At 47.7% G+C, this 27,651-nt stretch overlaps 1 protein-coding gene across 13 annotated transcripts in view; it reads right to left on the bottom strand.

Annotated features, from left to right (window-relative positions):
- TIAM2 (TIAM Rac1 associated GEF 2) overlaps nucleotides 1-27,651 on the bottom strand; it is a 279,674-nt gene that overhangs the window by 13,266 nt on the left and 238,757 nt on the right. For 12 of the 13 annotated variants that reach the window (XM_073219792.1, XM_073219786.1, XM_073219788.1 and 9 more), the window contains 2 exons: nucleotides 24,513-24,616; nucleotides 1,819-1,995 (listed from right to left, as the gene is read on the bottom strand). In XM_073219792.1, the coding sequence (XP_073075893.1) occupies nucleotides 1,819-1,995; nucleotides 24,513-24,616 (281 nt within the window). Of the gene's footprint in view, nucleotides 1-1,818; nucleotides 1,996-21,059; nucleotides 21,578-24,512; nucleotides 24,617-27,651 lie in introns of those variants that run through there. The other variant, XM_073219798.1, reaches the window with a different exon arrangement.

Genomic DNA, 27,651 nt, shown 5'->3' with positions numbered 1-27,651 from the left:
AAAACTCTTTAAATGAAGGATTTTTTTTTTTAACAATTTGAAGCCAAGAGCAGTATATCATTTAGTGACAGAAAATATTTCTTTTCCTGTTTCATTTACTCTGAAGAATCATGAGTCCTAAAACTGGAAAGGTAATTGGCTGCATGGTCACCTACACTGCCTCCCTCACTTACAACAGAGGAGCCCGGATCTGGGGAGCCTGTGAGAGCCCGGAGCCCCCAGAACCTTACGGCGTCACCCTGGGGGCCAAGGGACGACACAGCCCTCCCGCCCCACAGCCACTGCTTTCGAGCAGGATGGGGCACGTCCCTGCCTCGGATCTCAGGGGCACGCGGATGCCGTGGGCTCCAAGCCGCATGCCGGCACCAAGGTTCGATGAGAGAACAAGTAATTCGGGTTAAAGGTCAGCAGCAAAAGGAATTAAGAAATAAAAATGATGTGCGTGTGAATCACAGCGGGCGCCGGGGGCTGATTATTTTGTTGGAGGTGGCAACGGGCTGGCGCGGGTGCCGCCTGGGAGCGGGCACACACTCCGTTGCGCGCACACACCTGGGAGCACGCAAGCCGAGGGAGGGGCCGCGGCGCCCGGGGCCCTAGGGAGCCACGGTGCGGGTTTCCCGCCGGGGGAGAGGGGCCTCTGCTGTGCACCCAACCGACAGCGTCCTTCTCGGGGCTGCTGGCCTCGCACCGGGGAACCCCGCCCGGGCAGCACGGCCCTGGGGTGAAGCACAGGGCAGGCAGCAGAGGGGCGTGATTCCACCCTGGCCGCGGTGGAAGCCCCCTGGGCACCCCCACCCACCGGGAGGGCTCTGAGGCCCCGGACCCCATCGGCCTACAGGAACCTGGTCCAACCTCCCCGGCTGATCGCTTTACCGCCCCCACCCCGTCCCCCACCCCCTCCACATGAATGCAGGACCAAGCTAATGGGGCCTGAAACTACCCTGTCTGCTCTCTAGCTTTTCTGTCTCCCCAGGGGAGCAAAAGAAGGGGCCTCCTCAGCTGCCTGTGAATAAGGCCTTTGGTAAAGTCCAGATCAAATGACAGCAACATCAATGAAGGTGGAGGCTCGGGTTTGTCCGGTGGAGAATGGTGACAGCTGCGTGTGTGTGGCGTGTGCCCACCTGGCCTGATTCACACACTCAGCGTGTCGGGTGGAAGCAGGGACCCGCCCGTCCGGGCCTAGGCGAGGGGGCCACAGGGCTCCCCACCCCCGAGGCCCACGGCCGGCCTGGGTCCCCCGCCACCTCTGGCAGTCGGCCGCAGAAGGGGACTGAGAATGCTTCCCAAGCCGGAGATGGTTCCGGAGCACAAGAACCCTGTCTTCTCAGTTTCCAGGGCGCGGAGGGAAACTTCCCGAACTGCGCCGGGGGCTTCTGAGACAGCCGCACCTCCGGGCACCGAGGCTTCTCGGCAAGGCCCCACCCCGGGCACGGGGACGCCGTGTGCCCAGCACCGCGACGGCTCCCCGGGAGGGGCCTGCGAACGACTGGTCCCCAGTTCCTCGTCACCTGCCCTGATCTGCGCCCCCTCCCGCTGCACCAGCACAGATGCCCTTCCCACAGACGGCAAGTGACAAACTGGAATATGTTTCCATAGTGAAAGCTACCTTGGTAACAGTGAGCCGAGAATCTAATTTTTCCCTGCCCTCACAGCTCTCCCACCCGCTCGCCCTCCCCAGCGGCAGTTCGCCCCGTCATGGGGCGGGCATGGGCCTCCTGGCGGTGGGTCCTGGGAAGGTGTGGGCGGGGGCCCTGGCCAATACAGCGCCGGCCGCAGCAGGCAGGGAGCACAGGGAGGAGGAGCGGCCTCCTTCATTACCTTCACGTAGGACTTCTCCGTGTCCAGCAGCTCCTGGATGACTTTGCGGAGGCGATCCGCGTCGGAGAGGTGGCGGGCCAGCGGCCTCAGGGGTGGGTCTGGGCTCTCCCGTGGTCCTTCCATGCCCGTGGCCTGGGTGTCATTAAAACCACACAGCACCGTGATCTGTTCAGCACTCTGGGGGAAGAGGGGTGGGAAGTCACGTACAGGACACTCACCATCACCCCAGCTGCCCGGGGAGGACACAGGGTCTCGGGCTCTCACGGGGGCGCCTGTCCCAGGTAAACAGGCCCAGTCACCTCAGACCACTCTGGCTGTCACCTGAGACCCCGGCAGTAAGGATACGAGTATTTACACGAGACACTTCATCATTGTTATCATAGCTGTTTGACAGATAGTTCTTTAATCCCGCAACTACAGAATAAGGCATACGGACAACCCTCTGCTCTGAAATCAAGGCTGTGGCTTCCTGAGAGCACGAAGAGGAAACAGTCACATCTGGTCCACCTTGTCCCCTCCACAGCTGGCCCAAGGCAGCTGCATATCCCACACAAACGGCCCCGGGAGACAGAATGGCAGGGCACCATAGCAGTTTCAGGATGGCTTAGCCACAATGGGCTTGGAGTTCTGCCCTCAAATCCAAGCATTTTCACTCTGCAGTCTCACACCAAGCAGCAAAGTTATGAGTGAGAAAGTGTGAGATGCTCCATGTGCCAGGAGTGGGGGGAGAGAGAGAGAAAGATGTACAGGAGAGGCAGGTCCCTGCCCTGTGGGGGGTGGAGCTCAGCGGATGGCAAATGGGAGCAGGTGACGCAGCAGAGCCTGGCACGCGCTGGAGGGAAAGGGTCAGCAGGCCCTGGGGGCCTTCACGGAGGAGGGGAGCCCTAGCATCTCTTAATACTCAATCCACTTTCTCTGCTCAGATATTTTAGGACACTTACAACTTACACCGGCATGTTGGCCTGGTGCATACTTGTTACAAAAGCTGTCACCTGACAGAGTGCCTCAGAGTAACACAGGACACCCTTGTCCTTCCTCCTTTGCCTCTCCATCCCACCCTCAACACTGAGCCGCTGGCCAGTCTTTCAGTCATGGTACCCACAAGGGCCTCTCCCTGCCCAAACACTCCTGCAGGAGCAGAGGGCGTGTGCCAAGGTGAGGACAGCACAGCCTGCGGGGGCTGGAAGCCAGCTGGCACGGATGGATGACAATGGGGGCACGTTAAACAGGTGGGGGCCTCCTTGGGGAGGCTTCAGGGAAGAGAGGGTCCTGGAAGGAGCATGTTCCAAGGGAGAACCACAGAACGAGCCACAAGTGCAGGGGAAAAGAGGCCAGCTGGGGTTGGGGGGCCACGGGAGCGGGGAGTGTGTGGTGGGAGGCCCCCACAGGTTGGGATGAGAACTCCCAGACTGCTGGGCTCCTTAAACATAATGGTATGTCTTATTTTCACATTGATCTTGGTGCAAAAGTTACATTAACCATGTAACAGGTACTAAGCCTCCAACTAGACACACACGCATACAAAATAACCTGCTTCTAAAACAGTTTGAAGCATGTGCAGGTACTAAGGATTCTCCTTGGATATGCATGTTTTCTGCCTGTTCTTGCTCATAACTGTGAACACAAGTGTACTTCCAGTGATGCCTGTCAGAAGGCCTTCATTCTCAGTAAACTCTCAAAGGACAGTTAAAACAGATGTGGATTGTACGGTGCCAAATGGAATGCAACCTGATTTATCAAAATGCCTCGTGTCTTTTTTAAAACAACCAAATTTTATGATTCATTAGTGAAGAAGCCCCAACACTGTCATCATCTGAAACCTCATGACACATAGGAAAAGACCCACAGAACAGTGCAGCCAAAAGGTGGCTTTCCTCTCTTCCAGGATGAGAACAGGAGCGGCAGGGAGTATAGCCGAACCGCTCCAAATCCTGTCCACCCCCCTCCTTTCCATGCACCTCAACGCCGGCTACATGTTAGCTTTGTGTGGGGAGTTTTAAAAAATACTCATGCATGGAACAATAGAATCAGATCTCTGGGGCCCCAGGCGTGGGCCTTTTTTAAAAGCTGCCCGGGTGATGCAAACCTGTGGCTCTGTGAAAACTACCAGTTACCCACCTCTCAGCTGCACGAGCACTGCTGGACTTGCCAGGAGTGCTGCCAGATCACACTGTCCTCAGGGTCTGCACTGAAGGACAGTCATATACAAGGTGTGCGCACCGAGCTCCAGGCTGGGAGGAAGCAGACCGCGGAATCACACCCGGGACCCTGGTCTTCCGGGGTTGGATCTCCACTAACCGAGCTAAACAGATTGACATAGTCGCACTCGGATTCCAAACCTCACTTACCTGAAATCTCTATACTGGTATTTGCACCACAAGCTCAGACAATATAATTTTGCAATCTTGAAAAATAACAGCTTCCAGGGCTATATCAAGCTCATATATACTGCATAAAATAAGAGCTGACAAAATGCGCCATAAGTTAAATGGCAGCTGGTGAGATTACAGCTTTGCCTTGCTGGGGTGTCACACCTAACAATGCAGTGTTAAAATAACGGGATTTTAAAAATAAAGTATCTTGCCATTTTGGAAAATCAGATGCGTTTTAAGAACACTTCTGGTAAGATTAACTTGGAAAAGTGAACGCTAGCTGAGATCTCTGTAGCAAATGTACTTCTTAATACACCACCATGGAGCGCTTCCAAGCTACAGAGCCGCCCTTCTCACACTGCCCAGCTTAGCTGTTGTCTAGGGAAGGATGGGAAGATTACTTAGGACGGAAAGGAGGCAGGAACCCGAGAAGGAGAGGAGTAAGTGTACCTGTGGTCTCAGGCTGCATCTGAAGGAGTCCCCTGGGTGGTTATGATTCAGTTTCTCGACTCTTAGTGATGGTTATAAACCATGGGTTGTGCAAGGTGGGATTCTGGATGTAGCTGATAAGCACTGTCACATTTGGGTTGGGGTATTTTCACCATCTATATGGTGATGGGGGTGGGAAGCACAGACCAGATTGGGAGGGCCGGAGTTCTAGCGCCCGCCCTGCCCCCAGTCCTCCATGCGATCCTGGGAGCACTCATTTCTGAGTCTTCAGTTTCCAACTGAGGTAATGAAAGAGAAGCAGTATTACCTCTCCCATCAAGACACCCCGCAAATTTGTCATTTGGGTCAAGGAGAAAGGGGAACTTGAATTTGTTGAGTTTTGCTGTGTGCTAGACACACACAGTTGAGAGGCATCCTCACAAAACCTGTCAGCATTGAATTCCTACTGTGACTGACACTTTCCAGATATGGGGTCAGGAGCAGTGGCAGGCTTTGGAGGCACAGGACCTGCCCCCACCCACCAGCTCTCTGCAGGCTGATCCCTCCGGGAGGGGGCTGGCAGAGCCCAGGGCCCAGCGGCTTGCTCCTCCTGCCACCTTGCCCATGGCACCGCCCAGCTCTCCTGGCCCCAGGGGCATCCAAACACTCCAGGTGAGCTAGAGAAGCAGCCTGCACTGCTTAGAGGCAAACGCAGCTGCTCACAGCCACAGACCCGGTGCGCCACCCGGCAGGCTGATTACCGCCCCTCTGCCTGGGAACGCCACTTTAAAAGCCAAACACAGGTTGCCAAGGCAGGGTTGGGCGGGCAGGAGCAGTCGGTAGCCCCACAGCAGGTGCTGTGCTGAACAAAAATTACTGGCGCTTGAAATGTGTGCCTCAGATGGGTATTTTCTAGTTCATAGTGATCAATGGTAAGAACCTTGGGTTCACTGTAGGCATCGCCTTTTATAAGACGGCACAAAACAAGTGCATTCTTTACAAATTCCTTTAACAAGTCAAATGAAAACCGTTTTCCCTAAAGCTATGCTGTTTGAAAAAAAGCAGTGATATTGACCAAAAAAATGTTTCTCAGGTTCTTAAGATGACATTAAGGCTGATCCCTACTTGAAATTAATCTAAGCTCTTTATAGACCAAGAGCATCTATCTCCCTGAGGACCTCTGGGTTAAGTGGTTCTCAAGGGTTTCAGCACAAAAAAGGTAACTGTGAGGTGGTGGATGTGCTAATCAACTTCTGGTAATCGTTTTTGAACATATATCAAATCAAGTTGTATGCCTTAAATATGTACAAATACCTCAATAAAACTGGGGGAGAAAGACATCTAAACAGTTATTCTGGGTTTTGTTGTTTCAAATGTATGGCTGAGAACACCATCTGCATCCTTGTATGAGGGTTGCAATGTTTTCCAGGAGCTCATTTTCTCGGGGCAGCTAACAATGATCAGGCACCTTGCCCGGATCCTCTTAGGAGGAAAGTAGGGGCACGGCCTCGTTCTCAAGTTCTGAGTCCTATAAATTACTGACCTTGACATGGCACAAAATTTTTCATCAGCAAAGTGTCATGCCAGCTTCCTCCTGGCTTGGATGAGTGAAGTCTGTTCCCCTGAGTGTAACAGCTTTGATGTTTACTTTGCTCTTATTTGGAGACCTTGCTACCTGAGGCTTTTCAATTTCAACTTTCATAGGATTTGGGGCCTGAAAAAATAAACACCACTGTGGGGATAAATACACCACATTATCCAGAACAATCTGGGGAAGATGATTTTGATTTCACGGTTCCTTCATGAAAATCAGCGCCAGGAGCCTTGTGCCTTGTCAGCAGCTGGGCCCACCCAGGCTGCCCTGGCTCGGTCTGCAGCCATTGAGTCCCCATGGAGGGACTCCGGCACTGCACACTCTCCTATCAAAGGCATCTGTACTCTGCAGGCCCCAAAACACTTCCAGCCTGAGAAAAAAGGCTAAAATGTTCTGCACTCGTGGGGCTAATATTCCCCAGGGAGATCCATAAATGACAGCATTTTCAGAGTGCACTAATTTTAGTCCTGCATTTAGAGGAAAAGGATGCTAACTAACTTCAGGGGCATAAGGAACTTAGCCAACACGTAGACCTAAAAAGAAAGATACCCTCATTCTGTTTGGCTAACTGGTCATATCACAAAATGGGGTCAGTCTGGCAGATTCCGGCTACTGCCTGTGTCTGCTTAGCCCTCCCCACACAGACCAGCTTATGCTAAGCCACTGAGGCAAGCCGAATCCAAGTCTGGGTAATGTCCAAGAGTTCCGTCATATCAGGACACTAAGCAGAAGAGCTAGGTTTCTCCTACTTCTACTGTCCCTCAAAAGAATGTTGGAAAAATAAAACATAAGCTTTAGGCCCCTGGCAAAAGGCAAGTTAACCTCCAGGCTAGTATAGCCCTGGGACAGCGTAGTTGGCCCAGTGTATGCACTCATTCAGGTACCAAGTTCTGATTCATATGAGGAGTCTGCATTACTAAATAATCTCAGAGTGCAATTACTGCATCAGCTGTCATATCCTAGCAAGTCGCTTGTGAGAAAAGTTCCCCTTAGTAAAAATAAAAAAAGAGTATCTAAAAACTGTTCAAAGGACTTTTTCCTCTACTCCCTCTGCACTTCATTAAAGTTATTAAAGTACAGAACTATCTAATATCCCCAAGTGGTGCCAGCAGAGGGAATCCATGAGCCTCGAGGGTTAAATGACCTGCCCAGGAAGGCTAATGGGCAGAGAGGAAGAAGAGGGACTTCATTCCAGGGGAGGCGGCTCCCCCCAGGGAACAAAGGGGCCCCCCGTCCTGCATGTCCAACTGCAGATCCCCTGCCTCACACCGTCTGCCGGGCCAGAATTCCACAGCTACTCTCAGTTCCATGCTTGGAGACCGCTGGCATGGCTGGCAGACCGGGCAGACAGGGCACCACCGGGTCCGCTTAGATCCTGCAGAGGCGGAGGAAGGAAGGGGAGGAAGAGGACAGTGCACAGCACCTGGGCAGAGTGGTAGTTAAAAAACAAACTCGAGATTATTGAAATTTACATTTGGAGGACAGTTTTATAGTGATATAATCCCTGGATTGAAAACTATATAAAGAAATGGCATGAGATTTTTATATTTATCAAAATGGTACCAAAAAAATGCAGGCACACTCCTATTCTTTGTTTTCTAGACCAAGGGCAGAGTGGGAATGTGCACTCTCAACATACCATGACCTTTTGTCTGACAAGAGTCCTTATTTTATACTGAAATGTAAAGATTAACCTAAGTACAGTACAAAATATGGACATCACCAGCAATTACCACTGACAGGAGGGATGGACATGTATTGACAAAAAAGGAAGTCATGATTTATTAGAGAGGGCAGGAAGTAGACCTGAGTTTTTAAAGTAACTTTTTATGTATTATCTACTACATATAAACATACATGCCTAGATTTTCTAAAAATGGAATGCCATATATCACAAATGCAGTGTTAACCAAGATTTTTTAATCTTTGCCTTATCCAAATTTTCTCACTTCTACAGTGGTTTAATTTTTAAATACTTTTTATAAATGGAATCCTTGCCTGTCACTTAAAAAAAAATGGTTTGAGGCAGAAAAGGCTTGGTAAGCTTTCTGCTTCGATGAGGACACAGCAAGGAACAAGACTGACAGCCACACAGGCTGCCCAGAGCCTGGCTGGCAAGATAAGCTTTGAGCAAGTAATTTAAGTACGGTTGGTACCCAAAGAATTGAGGGTGTGGGGGAAACAGGACAGAGACTTACTCTGGTCTGAGAAGCTAACAGGGATGGAGGCCATGACCTCCAGGGTAAGTAGAGGTAGCTAGACTGAGAAGTGTGGGACTGGGGGAAGTGTGCAGTGTGCCAGGAACCCAAGGCCTGTACAGCCATAGTGGGAGGGTCGTGCAGGGAGACAGGGCAGGAGACAGAAGCAGGAGCTTGCTTTTGGGGTGGGGAGTGGGGGAGATACATTTGGAGTTGAGTGCAGTGTCCTACATGGCACTGTGGAAATCCCTGCCACCTTTTAGGTACATACCTTATAGCAGGTGGCAAGGAACTGTCGTGATGGCAGTAAAGAGGGTGAGTGTGCCCTCCTAGTGGTCTGGCCGCCAGCCGGGCTCTGCCCCTTTTCATTACCCCCCCGTGTAAGCATGACACGGGCCTGGGGCATGCTTTGGCCTGAAATTTCTTGGACAATTACTTTCTTCCAGGGCAGAAGAGTTAAGCCCATGGGCTCTGGAATTACAGCCCAGACCACGGCAGTCACCTGCTGTGTGGCCTCACTAGCTCCCCACTGACTCTGTTTGCTCTTCTGTAGAGTGGGGATGTATTATAGGGTCACTGAGGATTCAATGAGGTGAAATAAGTAAAAATACTTAGCATGGTATGTGGGATCAATTAAAGCCAGGGCTCAATAAAAGTTGTAATTTGCAAAGAGAGCTTAATTTTCTAAGTTCTGCTATTTTTAGAAGCATGGAAGAATACATTTCCTCTGGATTCCCTAAAGGAAGGGCCAGAGAAATCAAATTTCATTTTTTCAACAATATTTATCAAGCACCTCCTTTATGCCAGGCTCTATTCTTGGTGCTGGGGATGAAGCTGAACACACAAGCTGAAAACCTTGACCTTCATGCATGAGTATAGTAAACCGTCAGAGCATGGGGATACGGACCCCAGCAACAAAAAGAGGCCACACAGCATCTCAGACAGAGATGTCAAGGCTGTGGGGACAAACAAAACAGCGGGGGAAGGAACAGGGAGGGCTAGAGGAGGGGGCAGGGCTGCAGCTTTGACAGGCATGGGAGAACCACCTGGAACTGTGCCAAGATTTAAGGAAGGGGGTGGTCACTGACATGGCCGAGGGCAGGCAGCAGGCACTGAGGGGCACCTGTGTGTGCCAAGCAGTAACGTCAGTGCTCAGACACACCCCCACAAGGCAGGGCAGGGCTGTGTGCTCAGAGAGCAGATGCGCCACCTCTGAATCTGGGCTCCCAGACCAGTCACCTCGTGGGGGTGCAGCTGACAGCCTGCTGCCTGCCCTCTGCTCACTTCCATATTTAACCAGCACTTGCTCAGAATTCAGGAGCAGATGTGACACGCTCTCTGCCAAGGATGTTTCCGGGGCATTTCTGCACAACCTGGCACCTCTGTCACATAAAACGCCAGTGTCTCAACATCACCCTTCTGCAGTTTACATAAAACAGCTCATCCTATCTAATATATCCTGTGCTAGGTACTGTTTTCTTTTTCCCATTTGTTACCCAGAAAGAAAGGTCTGGCTTCTGAAGTATAGTTAAACCTGCTCACCAAGGGAGATGCATGTGGGCCAGAATTTTTCCTTGACTTCTGAATGCAAAATATGTGACCCAGGGTAGAAAAGAGACTTTAATGACCCCACCCTGAAGCAGACAGGTGAGGTGAGGGTTGATCATCAGAACAGGGGTCAGTAGACCAGGCCTTTGGGCCAAACCCTGCCAACCATCTACTGCACGTGAAGCTCCACTGGAACTAGCCAGGCGCCTTCCTCCGCTGGGCTCTGTGGCCGCTCCCGCCCTGAAACGAATCGCTCAGGAGCTGCCAGAGCTTAAAGTATTTACCGTCCGGCCCTTTACAGGAAAACTTTGCCAGGCACGGATATAAGGAGATAAACCCAGACGGAAAAAGACTCTTTTGAAATTAAATCTGAATTAAAACTCAAACAAATTTATAAAACTTTTTCTGAAAATTTTTAGTGAGTGAAGAGTAAATTTAAAAAATAACTTTTATGTATTATTTTCTAGAGGACATTTTCACTCACGTATGACATAAACCCTTTTATGCAGTATGCTTTCAACTGTGCCAAAACTACACAAACCCCAGCGCGCTCACCCGGCTCAGTGCCACAGGGCTCAGGAACAGGACTCCCGCTCCCCTACTGGGTTTGTGCTTCCAGGTGCTTTTTGATGGATGGGATGATAGCTTGCTTTTTCTGTGACTTGGGGCATTGAGACCTGCATTTAAATTCTTTCTGTGATCGCCTTACATCATTTAACATTCATTCTAAATAGGTTTATCTCCAAACTAATGGTTTTCAAGTCTTTTTGCTTCTTTGATACCATATACTTAACTATGACTTCTCTTGTCTGTAAGTACTACCCTCCACCCACTTTCCCATAGGAATTTACTCAGGTCTTTGCTCTGTTTTTATTTTCTTCCTTCAGTTTCTCTCACAGCCAACTTTTGTTCTGATAATCAAATAAATTCGCTGACCTTTGTGCATTTACACTAATTTTTAGTGGTTAATGTTTTCATTTAACACTGTCATTCTCATTGGTTTCCAAGTTGCCTACCAGTTTTCTCAAATGCGACATTTCTAATCAAGAGTTACATGTCTGCCTTTATTCTTGGCAACTGATAATATATTATTGAGCAGTGTTTGCAGGGATGGTCTTTAAGTGTTACATAACCTGAGAATTGACTGAGATTCTCTTTCTGTTTTTGCCACTTAATTTGAAGAGAAAATGTATCAATAATAATACCAAAGTAATCAAATTCTTGACCAACTAGAGCTCTGATAAATCTTGGTCAGCCACCAGTTTTCTGGACATAAAGTCTATACTGTAAATAAAAGACTGAGCACAAGTGAGCTGGATCTTGCGAGGGAGGATCCCTCACACTCAGGTTTAACAGCTCAGGGCAGCTCAGCCCAGCCGCCTGGGCCCCGACTAGGCCCCAGCTGAGCCCTTTCTGGCTCCCTTAGAGGTTTACTTTCTCCCTACTTGTAATCCATATGAGTTCCTGGTTGCCTGGCCTAGAAAAACAAAACCCAGGGAAATACCTGGTTCCCAGCTGCAGGCCGAGCTCTGAGAACTTCTAAGACACGCAGGAAACTGTCACACAGTTGCACCAATTCTGGTTTTCTTTGATATTCCTTGGGCATCTTAGATCAGCTTCCAGAATCTCTGAGAGGTGCATCCCCTACTGGCTCTAGCTAGTTGGCTTGGTCCACCTTCTGGAGCTTTCCCAGACTCCTCTTGTCCATGGGAGTATGGAGGTCCCGGGGGGCTTCACAGGAACACAGACTAATGCAGTCTACTTATTTTCTGCTCATCACGGCTCTTAACCCATGTGACCCTGATACTGCCCAAATACTCTTTTTACTAGATCATCATCGACATATTGTTGCCACATAACTTCACCTCAGGAAGTAGTTTTGTAGGAACTCACAAAGCAGACATTATTAGGACACCTGCCCCTGCGGTTGCTTAACATTACCTTTTACTGTTGGCAAAAGGTACATTGTTTCCCTGCAATGCTTCTCCCACCACCGCAGAAAGAAAGCAGGAAAGGCAGCAGAAAACACACAAGCAAGCAAGAGTACCGGAAGGTTCATTTACAAAGATGTTTTTTGCCTTTGCGGATGAAATTTTTTTTTTATTATTTTGGGCTTATTCCACAGTGGAGCACTTTGATCGGAAACAGAACATTAAAAAGGTGCATTCAGATTAGAACAGTTAGTGGTTATAAATTGTTGAGGAAATGTTCTCTAAGATCACCAACAAAAATGAAAGATCCCATATTAACAGATCCTCAACTATGTGCAGGTAATGCCCGTGCCAAAAATCTCAGCTACTGCTGCCCTGAAGATCCTCTAGGAAGTCACCCAGCCGTCCTGGGAAGAGAAGAGCATCTCTGCTCAGATGTAAGTGGTGTTCTCCTACAGCACTGCACTTACATGTGCCCCAAAATACAGTTTTAAATGGTTATTTTTTTCCAAAGACTAGTATCTGCTTTTGTACTGTACAACATCCATTTTAATGTTAAGGTTATTATATAATGGCAGACTTTAAAACACAAATTTTACTAATTAAAAAACAAGTCAGAAGTAAAAATATTTATGTATGAGTATGACCCGTGTGTAGTACAGAAATCATACTTCACGTGATCAAACTGATTACCAAATGCAAATATCAGATGCCAATGCTTGGTATTACAGGCCTTAGGAATTTTTCTTCCAGAGACTGTGAATTATTCAATAATAACAACTACTGAAATTTCATTATAGCTCTGTGAAAGATTCTTTAAAACCAAATGAAAAAAAAAACCCTAAACAAAAAACAGGTTTGTAGCTTAACAAGTTTGTAAATCAAGCTAAAGAACCAAAAGGTTGTGTCCAGATTTTTATCATACCTTCAATTTAACAAATGGAACTACTCTGCCTTTAAATCAATTTCAAGAGGAAACCCACACATATCCCACACCTCTGCTATTTAAACATAGTTGTTTGGCTGGTTTTTCCCCCTTTCTTCAAGGATCAGGGCCACAGCATCCTTACTGGGCAGTACGGTGTAGTGGAAAGACATGGCCTGTCACTTAACTTCTCCTGTCTCAGGTTTCTCCTGCTAAAAGGTGTTAGTGATATCTACTCTGTAGGGCTGTTGTGGAAAAAAATGGGTTTAAGTGAGCTGATGCACAGAAATCCCACAGTACACACTTAGGGCCATGGTCAGCATCCTTGCTCAGTGCCCCTTCAGTTTAGGGAGCCATTTCACACATGTGGTAGCTCTTCTGTCACTTCACCTCCCTGACACTGGCGTGGGAACACAACCTCCTGCTTGTTAATGACTCAGGGCGTAAGCACTGTGGGCTGCGGCGGCTCTCCTGAGGCCCATGAGCCAGTGAGCAAGGGCGGCAGCACTGGGGTCCTGCTCTCCTTCCACTCCCTGCCCATTCCAGCAAGAGCAGAGAGGCAGACACATACCATCCCTTCCAACTCGGACAGCAGGGGATAAAATCCTCCCAGTGAATCCTCTTATTCCCTTACGTATCCACCCAGAATCCCCAGGTGACAGCGACAGCGGCTCCCGAGGAAGCAAGCACAAGCCTGCCTCTGCCTGCAACATTCTCCCTGAGGCACTGAGCCACGGTCTCTCCTTCTGGTTCAAGTGGGAGCAGGCCCTCTGATCTGGAGGAATGAAGGGAGCGCTTTCCCTACCTGAACACAGGCAGACAAACTACTGACCCTTCAAAGAACTCTGGGCATTTAAGCTTTACCACATACAATCTCCTGCTGCCACATAGTGGCAGACTTGTCACGGATGCACAACAAACCGAGGGGGCTGCCCAGACGGAACAGCATGGCATGACCCCCACCATGGCATGACCCCCACAGCAGCTTCAGGCAGAGGGCCGCGGCTCTCCGCACCCCTCCTGGAGGCTGGTACCTCGGCAACATCTGCAACAATTACACCAACCCCTGTTAAGTGCTGTTCCATTAGGTTCCATGGCTCAGGGATGCTCCCTAGTCATGCACAAAGCATGGCTTGAAGGTAAAGAGGGGCCAGGCAGTATGATCAGCTGAAACCCATCACATCCCCTTTGTGATTAAAAAGGCCTGGATTTTCAATTCTAATATTCAGCTGAAAATGCTTGAAATTGGGTTTCAACAAAGCCATAGTTTTGGGAAGTAAAATCACAAAAAGGTAAAACACCAAATTATTTGATCTCCTGACAGCCTAGTTCATTAAGGGTACTGCCAAATGTTATTTGCCTTGACTGAGCTGCATGTTCTTCTACTATAAATTCTACTATAAAAAATTACTATAGTTTTAAGTAATTTAGCTAGATTTAAGCAACAATGTAGTAATCCAGTGTCTCTCACATTACTCTGGATTCTTACTGACAAGGTCTCAAAGTCACCATCTCATGGGGAGCAATGCCTACCTCATACGCATGTATCTGAGACTTAGCCACCAACCGATCTCTAAAACCCAACAGTGACTAAATAATAGAAGTGAAGTAATAAAATTTAAACTAAGACAATTATTTTAAATAAGTGGTCCAATCAAACTCCTAGAAAATACAATCAAATACAAAGTAACCAAAGGCATGCCTCCCCAGGGTTGAGGAGAACAGCGGGTGACCTAGGAAAGGGGCACAGAGGCAGCAGAGGCTTACCCAAAACCAAAGCCATCAGAGGCCATGCAACTGGCAGAATGTCAGTTCATAACTGTTTTAAAGCTTCAGACACAGAAAACTGTTTTCAAATCACCCAAGATCACTAGTTTGATTATCCGTCTTTCTATCTTGGAAACTCTTCTCTAAAACCATTGTACTCGAGACCTCACTAGGCGGCTTCACGGAGAGCAGGGCACACCCCACCCCACCCTGCTGCTCCAACACCCACTGGCACCTGGCCAGGCTGCTGCCCATTGGACTCTCCCTTATCCTGTGGTTGACTGACCGTGGAGGCAGCGGACTGCAGGCAGCCCAAGGCCAGCTCAGGGCAGCTTGGGAGACAGGATGAAGCCAGGACTTCAGCGTTTGCATCTGCGATTTCTCAGCGATGGCAGTGAAACCCCCCATCCATACAAATGCCGGGCCAGACCTTTCTAAGCAATTGCACACCTAGGAGCTTCCTCATCTGACATCTGCTTTCGGAAAACACAAAAGAACTAAGGTGGCAGCAGAGGATGAAGGAAGGTGGCCGAGGGAGGAGGAGGAGGGATGCCATGCAAGCTGAACAAACACAACCAGGGAGAAACAGGGGAGCAGGGGGCGGCCCAGCAAGCCAAACAATCAAAAGGAGAAAAGATAGAACTGGGGGCACCTTTAAAAACATGCCTTCAGTTTTCTCCTGTCTCCCATCTCAGTGACAAATATGTTTTTTGTGGCTCTGTTCTTCGTGCTGTCAGAAAGAACAGCAGGGAACTGATTCCCAGAACTACCAGTCCCACCTTACTCTCAGCAGTTAGAACTGGTGTCTGGGGGGAGGGTGCACGGGTACAGCCTTGCCCCAGAGTAACACGCACGTCACTCAAGGCTAAGACTATGAGGGAAATTGCAAGATGACTCAGGATGATTTATCAGAACTTCTTTCTCTTTAAAAAGTGAAAGCAGCTGCACTGTGGGGCTGGGACACTGTTAAAAAGTGAGAATCTGTGATAAAAGGCATAAAAAAAAAAAGCAGCATGAAACTCAAACGCGTTTGCATTTATTCCATGCAATCCAAGTTTTCACGCAACTGATTGCAAGGTGCACAAAATATTTAAGGATTATCACCATGACTATTTCAGACCTGTTAACCATGGCTACCCCCAAAGAATGCTCTTGCAAAGGCAATTTTAATGAATGAATGAACAGTGGGGCACTACACTACCAACCCCCATTCTTGGCAAATACTAAAGGGGAGAGAGAGAAGATTCATGGTGCCCGACAGTGGGCAGCCCAAATTAGACTGTAATGGTGGCTGCTACTTCTTCCAAAGGAAAGCAAAGGAGTGAAGAGTACCGATGACTTAGTTCAACTTGCTGATGTGACAGTGGCCTGGGCCGAGTTCTTCTCTCAGTGGCCTCAGAAGACAAACCCAGGAGCAAGTGCTGCCTCCTTATCCCCTGAGCTGTGCATCTAAACCACCTCCTGCTGGTCCCTCAGATGGCCACTCATTTTCCTAAAATCAAGTTCTATAAAATTTGGGGAACAAAATTTAAATTTGTGTTTCCCCAAAATCACTTTTTTCCACTAATTACAGAAAACAAAACTTTCTGAAATGCTCAAACACCATCACACAAAGTTGTAGTTGGTACTCAACAATCTAGGGATGTCTAACTACCACCATCAATATTGTCTCTTCTGATGTCAACCTTAATGGTCTTTTACCATCTAGGAAGAGGTTATTTAATGTTCCTCAATGTCTCTTAGCACATTAATTTAAAAAAAAAAGGCATTAATAGCCAATCCCATCCGGTCAATCAGATTTGAAGATAAAAACAACATTCAAAATGCCACTTGACTAAATAAACAGTGCTTTTCACATTGTAGGTACTTGTTTCTATAATGCCAATAATATTAAGTCAAGACAAAGTCAAAGACAGATATTTACTCAAAATCAGAATTACAAATGTAGAGTTCTTGGATTCGTAAGGGGGAAATCCTGTCTCCAGGATAAGGGTAAGATTAGTCAAATTCCTGGAATTGTAAGTAGCTTTATATATAATATATATGGGGAACTTCCTGAGAGTCCATCTGCTCTATGTAATTTCCCAAACTAGGTAAGAAAGTAAAAGACCAAAACAGATACGGGAACACAAGCATCCTTACCTTCACTTACCATTACCTTAGAACTTCTATAAACCTTAGAAGTTTTAACTTTGATAACTGTATGAAGGACAATAAATAGCCAATGTTTTGGGTTCTTCTAAAATTTATTTTTCTTGTAAATAGCCCCTTGAATTGATGAAGAGAAAAGCCTATGTCAACCAGAAGATTGCTTGAGATTAGAGATTTAGGCAGGAGGTCCGGCAGGACAGGTGTCGGCGCAGTAGACAGCAGAGCCAGGATGGGCCTCCACAATGGACAGACCCACCCCTCAGCTGCATCTAGAGAAATCTGGTAACTAATCCAAGGAGAAAGTGACTTCAATGTTCAACGTAAGATTTGGGGCAAAATCCCATGTGTCCTTCCTCTGAGACCTCCCTATGTCCAGAAGGCTCACCTTGAGAAAATGCAAGAACCTTAAAGGGTTTACTGAGGTTAGGGTTTGGCCTGAGAAACTGGCTCCCTGCTTTCTTCTCCAAAAAGCAGATGATGCTGAGGTCTCCATAACCCTCTACCTCCAATCCAGGGAGAAACAGAGGGTCCAACCCCGCAACTTCTCCCCACACCCAGAGGGAAAAGCAGGCGGCCCGCTCCGCACCTCCCGGGACACGGGACTCTCCCGGGGCAGAGGTGAGACCGCCAGGAGCCCGGTCAGAGAGCCCCCCACCCCACGCTGCAGGGCCATGGCCCTGGGCTTGTCTGGGAGAGGACACACACATCCCTCAGCGCCTCGCCTCTGAGGATGGGAGCAAAACCACAGTCCCTGCTGTTTCAGAGGACAGGAGAGGGAGGACAGGCCTGCACCAGAAAGAAATGTGGGAAGTCAGTCGTCAGGCTAAGGGCAGGCACGTCCACAGGCATCTCTGCTCTGTCAGGGTGAAACCTTTGTGCGGCCTTGGCCCTAGGGAGTCTCTTAGTCATGGCCCCACGGTGTGGAAAGGGGGTGTAATTATCCCTTCAGCTCTCGGCTGCTTCCACGGCAAGTTAATTCGGGGCCCCGCATCTCTCTGACAAGCCGCCCCGCTAGTGACTCACGCACAGCCCAGGTGGCGCCACCTCTTCCTGACTTCCTCCTTTTTCTCCTTCATTTTGTGACTTTGAAGATGACTCTCAAAAAGAATTTTTTCTTTTTTTCAGAAACACAGAATGAAAGGGGAAGTCTGAGAAGCAGGGAAAACTAGGAGACATAGGATGGCAGGAAGGAGGGTGTGGGGGCAGGACAGGAGGCCGGAGAGGGCCCACATGCGAGCCAGCATGCCACCCCGGCCACCACCACTCAAGACAGGGGGACCGAACTGGCCTCTGGAAGCCTCCCAGCTTCAGTGAAAGTCAGGTGGTGTCATCCCCATGCCACATATTAGGGGACAGAGAGCAAAAGGGTGGCTGGCCCCAGGTTTTGGGCACTAATACCGAGCAGCTGGCTCCCAGACCAGCCCTGCTGCCTACACATACTTCTAGTCCACATTAACACAGAACACACCAGCCTCAGACCACGTTTGTGGACACACAGCTTCCTGTGGCCTCAGCCCAGCCACGTGCCCCATGACTGCCCAGGGGCTGAACACCAAACCTCTCTGCAGAGGCACGTGGCCGAGCACCTCTCGGGCATCTCCTGTTGCGGGCAGTTTCCCGAGGGAGCCCGCAGCTCAGCCGAGAGCAACAGCCTCCTTCCCACTGTTCAGTCTGCTGCTGTCCAGGGACACACCTGGCCCAGCACAAATCACTTCAGGTCCCCATCCCACAGCCACTTTGGGGTGCCGGGGGCTGCTGAGTGGAGGTGGAGAGAGAGTTGCCCACCAGCCAGACTCCTTGACACCTTCTTGTCGACTGCTCTGTTCCACCTCTGTCTGCTGGACAAGCCCCTTCTTTCCAAACTGCTTGCCGTGCAGCCACTGGCTCAGTGCATTCACTCCCCAGTTTTCAGTGTCACCCCCACTTCAGGCTCACTGCTTCCACTCACTGTTGGCCCTCCCCATACGCTAAGCAGGGATCGGGTTCTCTTTCCTTCTTTTCCTCACTTGACATTGTGGGGGACACTACTGGCCCTCTGGGTAAGTCTGTGCCCTGTGCCAGGGGAATATCCCTTCCTGCCACACCCAGCACATGTCTGGCATCTTCCTGACACATTAGCCCTAATGATCAAGGGGTTGACCAAGAAGCTGGGCACTAGAGCTAGGAAAATGGGGGAAAAACATCCAATTAACTACAAAGTGATCAAATGGCCCCTAGATTCCAGCAAAAATTAAGCACAGCCCCAGCAAAAAGTCCACAAACTTGCCACCAAGTCCCTGCCTGCAGGACATGTGGTGTCCAAAAGGTAGAACGATGGGTGAGAGCAGGTGGGAGACGCAGCCTGACCTGGGCCTTCTCAGCCTGTGTGCTTGGAGACCATCTGTGCCTGGAACCGACACTTCTCCCCAAAAGGCAAAAAGTCTGCAAGACGTCCTCGACCGGCTTCACCGAGCATCTCGATATTCACAGCCCACTCCCGCTAAAGATAAACCAGGTCTAACACATACTATTCTTATTTAGTCATTTGAAGCAACCGAAAAGGTCATCAATCCACAACACTCTACATTAGGAAAAATGAGCTAAAAGGTGGGCAGGCTTTGACTTCATTCAGATAACAAAGAGCTAGGAGGGCTCCACTGCCAAGGCCCCTGGTTTCCAATCCTTTTTTATCTCATGGGACAGCCCAGCAGGATCTGACCTCTGACACTAACTTCTAGAAGTCTGGGTAGGCAGCTGAGATGGCTGTCAAGCATCAGGGGGGAAAGGAGGAAAGCACTCAAAACCATGCACGTGGACGGAGCACATTTTGGCCTGACACTCTCATAGTGGTGCTTCTAGTTGTTTGTGATGCTCTTGACAACACAGGGTTGGTGGTATTGATTTCTTTACTTACAGGTGAGGACACGGGCTTAGAAAGCCTGGACACCTTGCCCCAGGTCACACACTGGGAAAGCTGGTGGACCAGGGGCCAGATTCAGGCTTCTGACCATCAGGCCAAGGGTTCTTTCTATAAACCAATGCTAACAAAAAAAAGGCCCCCTGGAATTAAATCATCGTGAAAGATTATCGTCTTGCTACCAGAGACCATTAGACCCCAAATCACTTTTCAGGAACGATGCGTTTGCTCTGAGGATGCTCTCTCTCTGTGCATTCACATAGAGATTATGTCAGAGGACATGCAGTTAGAAATAGGTATGTTTGGCTTAAAAAAAAAATCATGATTGTATTAGTCTCTTGAATAGCAGCCATGCAGAAAGACCAGTATTTATAAATAAATTACATCTTAATTTGACTTTTTAACAAAAACATCTTAAAACCAAACATCTTGAGATAATGCAGGGGACTCAGAGAAAGGTAAGAAAGAGGTATAATTTGAGAATGCTGGAAAACAAATTGTGTAGTTCAATAATCTTTTGCTTTTCCTTCAGCTTCTTAGATATGCAAACTCTTAAAAGCAATTCATGTGAAAAACTCAAAAGGTTAAGCTAAGTGGGTGAGCAGGCATTAAAAACTAAATGCAAGTTATGTTCATTCTGTGCACTAAAACCTAACCATTAGTGCATGCCCCTTTTTTCTACCCTGAAAAAATAAACAGAACAAACTATATTTTAAACACGATTAAATTGCAAAGAGCACAACACACAGTTGTCATGCTGTATATCTCCAGATTCCCAATGCTCTGTTCTATCAACACAACGCCTACAAACTGCAAAAATAATCATTGCCAAAGCTATACTAGGTGATTACATAAAATCCTCCTAAAAACCTGAAAAAAAGATTTAACCAGGAGTACCTAAAGTGAAAACTCTGCTTACCTTGTAGAAAATGGTTCACTTTTGTGGATTGTCTCTTACAGCATTAAGTCCAATATAAGTGTGTGCTACACCCCAAGGAAATTTTACAAAGCACAGAATTATTTACCATCTTCAAATGACTTGTCTCTCTTTTCAAACGTATTTTACAGAGTAAATATTTGAAATTTCCCTAGGACTTTCTGATAGCTCCCTATTTCAAAGGGACAGAACTATTTCAGAGATCAAGTTAAAGACCCATATGCACCCTTGGAATGAGAAAGGAGACGTTGACAGAGCCACAGAACAACTGGTACCCAAAACACATTCTCTGATCCTGAGCTGCAAAGAGTGCTTGACGATTACTGCCAGGATCCCTTCTGGAAAGAAAGGCATAGCGTCTCATCTGCGTAACCGTCTTTAGACATTTTAGAGTAAAATCAACTTTCAAGACAGAGAAAAGAAAACCATGCAAGCATGCCTACATTTGGATCAGAATCTACATCCCTGAGAATCAAAGTCCTCATTTACTTACATGCTGTACATAAAAAGGAAAAGTTCAAAGAAACAGGCTCCCTCTGGGAGAAATGATTGCATCTACAGCCGGCTGTTGGGAAATGAAGAGGATGCAGGCTCTCTCTCACTCTCATCCCCGGGCGATGAAAAAAATCCCCAACTGCTGTTCCAAATCACAATCACAAGGACCTCCTAGCGCCACCAAGCTCTTCCTCCAGGGCAGCACTGGAGGCTGGGGAGGGCTCACCCTCTTTCTCTGGATTTCCACCCCATGCTGGGAGCCCGCGTGGCTGGGAGGACCCCAGGTCAGGGCGCACAGGGAGACGGCAGAACTAAGGTGCCACATCTTCAGAGCCAGCTCAGGGAGCTGACGATGGAACACGCAGCGTGTCTGCGGGGACTGCTTAACACACCTCGAGTTCCTAGAACATACCAGAAACTCTTCCAACCCCCTCACTCAAAGAGAAATTGTTTATTCCTTTAAACTCTAAACTATTACAATAGTGCAAGCTAATTGCTAACAATACTGAAAAAAAAAAATCCCCCTGACAGCAGAGGTTGACAGGGGCACACAAAGAGCTGTGACAGTAATAGGCACCCTTGAAGAGAAGGAAGGCAATCAATTATGAGCCATTTGCAGAAATTGTGGGGCTGTCAAAGGCCTGACTTACAGCTGTGCTTCATCAAGCCAGGCTGCATTTGATTTGCAAAGGAAATTATTCCTTACTCTAAAGTCTAGAATAGTGTTAGTAAAATATCCCAAACAACTCAGGTTCAACCAGTCTAATCTGAAAAGAAGTTAATGACCCCTGAGAAGGTTAGATGGTCCAAAGAGGGGAGGCAGGGGAATCAGAGGCAGGTCTTCTCTCTGGAGGGTGACCACCTCCTGTGGACACCAGCAGACGGCACCAGGTGGATCCTGAAAGATCCACGTCCAGCACATTCTGGACAAATCATAAAACTCCAAAATCACCATTTGGAAAACAAAAAAGGACCACTTTTAGGTATACCCTTATGTATCTAGGAAGCTAAAATAATAATAATAGTAATCATCATACAGAACAGATTTTTTGTAATGTTTAAACTCAAAACTTTAACTAATATCCACAAAATTATAACTTTTGGTGGTCACTCATTCTACTTTTCTAAGGAGCAAGGCTGTGTGAACTGCTAGGCATCTCATTAGGATTTTTTTTTTTAATGTACCGAAATCCATTATGATAGATAATCTTCAAATTTGAAAAAGGTGAGATGATTATCACTTTAGACTTGGGAGGAATTTGGCAGCAAATGCTTAATACGCTAATATTCTTTCAATAATTCTTCTCTTCTGTATTTGGCATTTATTTCTTGGCTTTCTCCTTTAACTATTTTAGCATGAAATTAAAGCTCAGAGCTCCAATTTTAAGCTGAGCTGTGTCTTCCACTCCTTTTCTAAGTTTCTAACTGATGCTCCCATGTTCATCATGTATAGGCATTAATTATGACAGGCATTGTTAAGTAATAAAGCTGGAAATGGCCTTAACATGGTAACTTTTTGCATATCTATTTTCTTGAATCTTAAAGTAAAATTTGGAAAAGCACTTAATTTCCTTCTTCAGAACTTTAATGTGGAGCTCAAACAGATTATACCAGAGAGGAAATCATTATCCCTGAGGTGGTCAGTGGCTTCCCCTAAACTGCCACACTGCGCCAGTGCCCCACAGGCACACTTACCTTAAATAGACCCCCTAGCTTCTTGACTGTTTCAGAAATATTTGCTTTTTTAAAAATTTTAAGACAACCAAAATACATTTATCTGATGCTCTACGATCCATTATGAAAAACGAAGCTACAATACTGGGTTCCCAAAAGTAAATAACCCACCAGAGATAGCACAGAAGAGTAAGAACAACAATGCTGATGGTTTTAGTTTAGTTTAACAAATTGCATCATGGGGGCATAACCAGACCAGCGAAGGCGACTGAGTGTCTGCTCTGTAGGAGGACTTGGAAAAGGAGGAGATTTTAGAGGAAGTGAGCAGGGATGGAGCAGAGGACAGAGGGGCGGGAAGAGAGAGGGACTGGAGAAGTCAGGGGCCACTAGAATTCTCTCTGAAGCTGGCAGGCTCTAACCTGGCCCCTCCTTCCCACAGTGATCGTCACCAGTCACGAAAGGGTGCGCCACCCGGCCACTCACCAAGGGACTGGCTGCTGGTAACACTCTAAACCCAAAGGGTCCTGCTATAAGTTTTATTTAAAACTTAATTTAAATACCTGCCATAGCTTGTATTTCCTCCATTATTACTTTGTATTTAAGACAAAAGAAATAAATGTAAAACAGTTATAACTTTAAAATCAATTAAAACTGTACCCTGTATTAAAATAGATCATGTCAATCAGACCAGTTCTAAAAGGACAGCTGTTTATGGACTGTAAACAGTTAAAAACATAGGGAAGGAACAACATAAGGTGTCCTTACTGGACAAGGACATGGAGAAATGAGAACCTCGTGCACTGCAGGGAAGGATGGAAGACAGTGCAGCCCTGTGGTTCGCTGCACTGCTCCTCAGAAAGCAAAACACAGAGTTACCACACGACCCAGCCATTCCACTCGTAGATGCCTGCTAGAACTGAACACAAGGACTCAAACAGATATATGTATGTCAATATCCACTGCAGCCTCATTCATGGTAGTTAAATGGCGGAAACAATCCAAATATCCATCAACAGATAAATGGATAAACAAAGTGGGGTACATGCAGTGGAATATTACTCAGCCTTAAAAAGGAGTAAAGTTGTGATGCATGTTATACGTGGATGAGCCTTAAAAACATTGTGCTAAATGAAATAAGCCAGGAACTAAAGGGTAAATACTATATAATTACATTTATAGGAAGTACCTAGACTAGACAAAAGAAACGAAGTATAACAGAGGTTACCAGGTGGGGGCTGGAGTGGAGGGTGAATGGGGAGTCATTGTTTAATGGGTACAGAGTTGCTGTTTGGCATGAATGAAGTTCCAGAAATGGATAATGCTAATGCTTGCACAATACTGTGAATGCACTTAGCAACATTGCAGTGTTCACTTAAAAATAGTGAAAATGGCATATTTTATGTTTTGTATATTTTATCATAAGAAAATGACAACAGTCCAAAAACAACTTGTCTTTGGGCAAAAGAAAAGGAATGGAATATTAACATAACTTTCAGAACAACTAGGCTTAGATTTTCCTGGTCAAAACCTTCCTAACATACGAATGGCCATGTCTGCACTGCTCTTTGGTGGCACACCCGAAGTTGGGGAGGGGGCCGGGCTGGGGTCAGCGGTTCCTATTAGTACGGCAAATACATACTATTTTCTTTAAGGAAAAAAAACAATGCTTCGACTGCTGGACCCCGGGATAGGACACCTCCATCTTCTTTTCTCCCACCTCAGGCGAAGGTGGGGATCGTCTGCAGGGCCCGCAGTAGAGACTCGGGCAGCACCTTACCCGGAACACTTGCTCCGTTTTCTCCCTGGGGGAGAGCTGGTCCAGCGTGCCATCAGTCTGACTCCTTCTCAGGCCAGTTGTGATGTCAGGGACATTACTGAAATCTGCGTGGAAAGTGATAAAAAAATACAGAAAAGTGAGTTTGGCCATCTGAAGAAAATAGTAACAACTGGTTTATAGATAAAGTGAGAGAGAAAAGGAACCTAGAAGGCTGTACAAAGCCATCCTTAATGACAGTGACATCACAAAACGCACATAGCCGGTCTTCTGAAATAGGTATGGGATTTCACTAACTGCGAAAGTAACATCTTCTGACTGTTTTTGTCAAAGGAGACCAATGGCCAATCACAAAAACGACTCAAATGCCTTCTCACTCCTGTTGTGGTGTGAACTGTACTTCACTAAGCTCTGATCTTGAATAATTTATTGGACCAAGAATCAAACAGCGGTGGCCACTGGTGGCACTTCCCTATTTTGGGCTGAAGGAAAAACCACCGCAGTCATCTTGGAAATCAATGATGTAATATCATAGATGACTGCAACCTACAGCTTCCTCATTTGCGAGCATAATTCTTCTTTTGCTGACATCGATCGGTTTATCTTCAACTGAAAGTCCCAAGAGGAACAGCAAATCTTTGCTAGAGTAAGGGTTAAGAAATAAAATGAAAAGCAGAGCATGAAGTTTTCCAGCCTACAACTATACACACAAGCCATCCTCAATAATGCTCTCCAGTGGTTCTCAAGTTCACAGATGCAAAAAAGATGGAAAGACGAGCCCCTATCAAAATATGACATAGGTTTCATTCTAATTCTTGTCATTGGTAAACTGTCCCCTCAACTAGGTAAAAGCAGATGGTTTCCAATCTCAGTCAGCTACAAGAAGTCATCGATGTCAGACCCATCTGAGTTGACACAGGCTGAGGCAGGATGGACAGATGTTGACAAAGAAACTGTTCAGCACAATGGAGGCAAGGACAATAGTCTCCAGGGGACCTTTGGAAGCTATGGGAACCTTAGAAAGTTGACAAACCTCATGGACAGGAGTGCTGGTCCATGATCATGCTGGTATCACTTATCATTAGAGGCAGCTGCTCCTAAGACAAGAGGAGACCCAAAGAAAACATCTGAATGGTCTAGAGAATTCTAGAGCTTCAATTTCTTCTTCCTTTTGACTCTCCCAACACTCTAGCCCCACCCAGAAAAGGACCAGACAGTCCAGGTCAGATTCCACTGCTGGTGGCTGTAGAGTAAGAGAACGTGAGGCACAGTACTGGTCATAAAAGCATAAGCCATCCCTGGGGAATTTTGGGGTAGCAATGACAGGTGGGAATCCTGAGCTCACCTCTCCCACCTAACATACCACAGAGGCAATCCACTCGCCAGCAGGCTGACGGCCTCGGAAGCGAGGTTAGTCCCTGACCCAAAAGTGACCCATCACTATTCCTGCCTCCCTGCCTCCTTAGGCCGCTGTGTGCACCTGTGCAAGGGAGACCAACCAACAGAAACCGCAAAAGGCCACGGCCCCCAGTCCTGCTGTATCAGCATAAACACACCTTTCCATCCATCCATTGTGCACTTTTGAGCACTGGCTGTTTTCCAGGTGCTCTGCCGGGTGCTGGGGAAACAATGACAGATGAGGCACAGTCATCACCTCAAGATGAGCTTCTAGTCCACGGGGGGGACTGATCGGTGAGGGAGGGAGAGACAGAGACAGTGACAACAAAGCGTCACAGATGATGTGAAGGAAGCCCACGGAGGGCTGAATGGGGACACTCAGGAAGGCAGTCAGCTCTCCCTGGGGCCCTAAAAGACGTAATACAAAGGAGACACTTGAGAAGAGTCTTTAAATATGATTATTTGCCTTTAAAGCTGATGGTGGCCAAGCAGGATGGGCAGTGGGGAGAGGGGATTCCACGAATGGGATGCAGCTGAGTAAAGGCAGTCACAGGAAGAGCCCATAATGATCTGGGGGCTTGTGGGGTGTGGCTGCAGATGAGAAAGCGGAGCAGGGAGGGAAGGGTGCCCTAAGATGCAGGAATTGGCAGAAGGCAAGACCTCGGGAGAAATGGGTTGGAAAGCTGCAGCACTGCGAGTACTAAGTATAAGGAACCGAATGACGCGATGGAGCCGCAGAGTGAGGCCATGGGGCTGGGTGGCAGCGCCCCCGCCCGCCCCAGGGAGCCTGTGCACAGTGAGCCATGAAGGGGGCCCAGGAGAGAACCCTGGAAATGCCAGTCACAGAGGCCCTCAGAGGAGGCACCTCTTTTCATCAAGAAATAACAAAGAAGTATATAGGGAAATCAAGAGAGAGTGTCACAGAAGCCAAACAGTGGAAAAGCACATTACCTGGGAACAGAATCAATCACACGCGTGTTATCGTTGCCTTTTACCTTGTAAATAAAGAGCTTCAGTATTTCCAAAGAGTTGCATCAAGGACAGGAAATAAGACACACAATCGATGTATTTATTCATGATGAATATTTCTATGCCACCTGCTATATGTCAGGTATGTACTAAGTTCCAGGGGTACAGAGGTAATGGGGACCTCGAGTCCCCCGACGGGCTCAGAGATGGCACAGGCATGGGGTGCTCTGGAGCTGAAGCAGCCAGATGGATGCTGGTGAAAATAAGATGGCTGCTTTCGAGAGCAGGTGCCAAATGAATTCTGAGTCATCTATTCAATATATGCACAAAACTTTGGAACTTAAACACTGAGAATTCTCACAACCACTTTTTACCTCTTACGAAGACAGTATGTTTACCTGGTAACAGAACATTTGATGCCATTCCTGTCCAAGCCCCGCCTGCCACCAGATGAAAAGCTTTGCCCTGGCTCAGGGGGGCTCCTCTATCACCTCCAGCACCCCTTAACCTCAGGGAACCTTTAGGTGCAGCTTGGATCCTCTCTGAGTCATGAGCTTGGACAAGACAGATCACGAGAACCAACTCCCGCTGAGGCGGGCCCAGCGATCCGAGAGGAGGAGGCAGCCCTGGACGGTTCCCAAGCCCCGCCGAGGTAGGAAATCTCGGAGCTGTTTCACCACCCAGATTTCACAGTGGCACAGTGGTGTCTGGGCATAAACAGAGTCTCCGCAGAGACTGACTCCTTTTCTAACCCCACCGCCGAAGCCATCCCAGA

Source organism: Manis javanica, chromosome 13 (assembly GCF_040802235.1).
Source record: "Manis javanica isolate MJ-LG chromosome 13, MJ_LKY, whole genome shotgun sequence".
Taxonomy (NCBI): domain Eukaryota; kingdom Metazoa; phylum Chordata; class Mammalia; order Pholidota; family Manidae; genus Manis; species Manis javanica.
This window is presented reverse-complemented; position numbering and strand designations above follow the sequence as displayed.